Here is a 2,924-nt window from a genome sequence, read left to right on the forward strand (position 1 = left end):
TTAATACATAAATATATAGAAATTATATATGCATATAATGCATAAAATATGCATAAAATATGTATAAATTGTAAAATGTATTAATTTAAATTAATATATAAATATTAAATATTAAATATTAATTATTTAATATTAAATATTTTTAAAAAAATTTAACAATTAAAATAAAAGATTAACATGAAAAAATTAAAATAACAATGTTAATATATTTATATTTTGATTATTAAGACAATTTAATTTCATATTTCAATTCAAAAAATGCAAAAAATATATGAAACAATAATATTGAAAATTAAAAATGAAAACAAGATGAAAATTATATGTAAAAGTATACAAGAAGTAATGTAATACTTAAAAGTTATGTAACATCTATTTTTCTTTTTATGTAATAAAACTTTTATTATTTCGTCCAACTTTTATTTTTTCGCCAAACTTTTATATTTTCATAATTTCAATTTTATTGAAGAATGAAGGTATTTATTGCTTTATTGTTCTTCGTATTTTACTCCTTTTTTATATAAATTGTATTATTAGATTTATTAGACGTAATTGATATTTCATGTTCCATTTTTCTTCTGTATTTTAATTTAAGAACTTAAAAAAATGAAAGAATTAGATTTTTTAATGACTCGTATTTAATAATAGAAATAAATTATTCTCAATAAATTGAATTTATTATTTTAATTTTTTCGAATATAATTTTATTTTTATTTATGTATACATATTTGTAATAGATTAAATATAAATAGATTAAATAATTTAAAAATATATTAATTAAAGAAATTTAAGATTCAATACTGAATTACTATAAAAAATCATATTATTAATATATAAATTTATTAACATATAAAAAAAGTTAAATTAATACATATAAATTAATTTTGTTTTTCATAAGATTTATGCGTATATTGTATAAATACGATAATTTATTCGATATGAATTGATATTTATATTTTTAAATATTTTGTTTTGTTTGATTTAATTTATTTTCCTTTTATTATTTTAATTATAATGTTATTGTAACATTATAATTAGAATTATAACAATAATAATTATGATAATCAATGTCACAAACAATTCACTCATATTGTTATAGATGAATTAAATTAATACTCATTATACGTTCTACAAGACAATAGAAAATAATGCTTTCGATTTAAATTAATTATTTTTCACTTCTCTTAATATCTATTATGTGTATTATAATTCCTTGAAATTATTAATTATCTTTATAAATGTTGAATTTTTTCATTGATATTTTTTCGTAAAATATTGTAATTTTTATTGATATTTTATTCTTTATTTCTTTTTTATTATATATTTATATTTATATAAATTTGCATCATATTTTCGTTTATTATTAGTTGAATAAGAAAGATTTATTGTTTTTTTTATAATATAAAAGAAAAATATATTATAAAAAAAATATCAGATCTATTTACAGAATCTATAGAATTTTTTGTATATTATATATAATATATAATTTTCAATTGTGAATGATTATACAGACTTAATTATATAAAATGTTTTCAAAATTATAATATATACAAGTGATTAAAAAATAATTAATTTATATATAAAAATAATTTTATTTTTTAAAGCTTTATAATATTATATGTAATTCATTTTTATAATATTGAAAATATTTAATATATTTTCAGAACATCTAAAAAAATTAATAAATTAAGTATATTTTTTTATTATTTTCTGTATCTAATTAAAATTTATTATATCGAAATCAACATTGCTCATATTTTTACTTAATACAAAATATAAACCAGAAAAACAAAAGAATTATTATGAATGATAGATATAAATCTGAAAAAGATAGAAATCAGATAAATAGAAATATTCAATGCAGTTACATATAATATATGTATATATTACATAATATATATATATAAAAGGAAATTTATTTTAGGAATAACGGATCGACATATTACCCTAGAGGATCATACGCAATGGTTAGCTTCGGACATTGATAATTGCTCCTGTTGCTGTGAACTCCAGGGCATTGATCAATGGCCAGACGAAAGTGACAAATGGAAAAGTTCCCGTGCGAAAAGATTCCTAAGAAGTTATGGAAACAGTTGTATTTGCGCTATAAGGTGCATAAGACGATTGATCAAGAAGCTGGTCGAGCACAAATATTTTCAACAGGGTATCTTATTGGCGATTTTGATCAATACTTTGAGCATGGGAATAGAATATCATAACCAGGTCAGTGTTTTACTTTATACAACAATTATGTAATATGTCCACTGTCCGGATTAGAATTGCACAGTTGGTGAAAGCGATGATTATTAAAACATTAAATTGGTCGATGGAAATTAAAATTGGAAAAATGAAAATTATTAATTCTTGTAATATACAGAGTTAATTGTATTAATATTTGGAAGATTGATAGTCAAATTAAAAATTGATTACAAAAATATGGATCAAAGTTTATTTAAACAATTAAAGCTTATTTAGATAAAGCGAGACAAAGCTCTATCTTTGTTATGTCGCCATTGCATTTTGTTTATTTTATTTCATCCAATGAAAATTTAAATAACTTAATAAATAAGTTTCAATCAACAGTTTTGTATTAACTTTTGTTTTACCGTTTGAAATTGATTTTTCAAAGATGTTTTTTAAATATATATATATATATAGTATAGTAGAATATCAAAATCATTTCTAAAGATTTTAAATTTTTTCATAAAAATTGTATATTTTTTTTATATTTATCAAATCATGTAAAAAAATATTTAAAAAAATTATATTTTATGAAGTAGTTTGAAATTAAATTTTATTCTGTAAAATGAGAATTATGTTCACAAAGTAAAAATAATTAATTCTATAAATATATATTTTTACTTAAATATATTTTTAATAATTTCTTTTTATATACATATTCAATAAATAATTATATTATATATATA

General features: G+C 17.5%; 1 protein-coding gene across 1 annotated transcript in view; it reads left to right on the forward strand.

The window, feature by feature from the left end:
- The window catches only part of LOC102677394 (voltage-dependent T-type calcium channel subunit alpha-1G), a 201,276-nt gene that overhangs the window by 126,227 nt on the left and 72,125 nt on the right, over positions 1 to 2,924 (forward strand). Inside the window, 1 exon segment of the mRNA XM_031511741.1 lies at positions 1,922 to 2,220. Coding sequence (XP_031367601.1) covers positions 1,922 to 2,220 — 299 coding nt within the window.

This window comes from Apis dorsata, unplaced genomic scaffold (assembly GCF_000469605.1).
Source record: "Apis dorsata unplaced genomic scaffold, Apis dorsata 1.3 scaffold_346, whole genome shotgun sequence".
In the NCBI taxonomy this organism is placed as follows: Eukaryota; Metazoa; Arthropoda; class Insecta; order Hymenoptera; family Apidae; genus Apis; species Apis dorsata.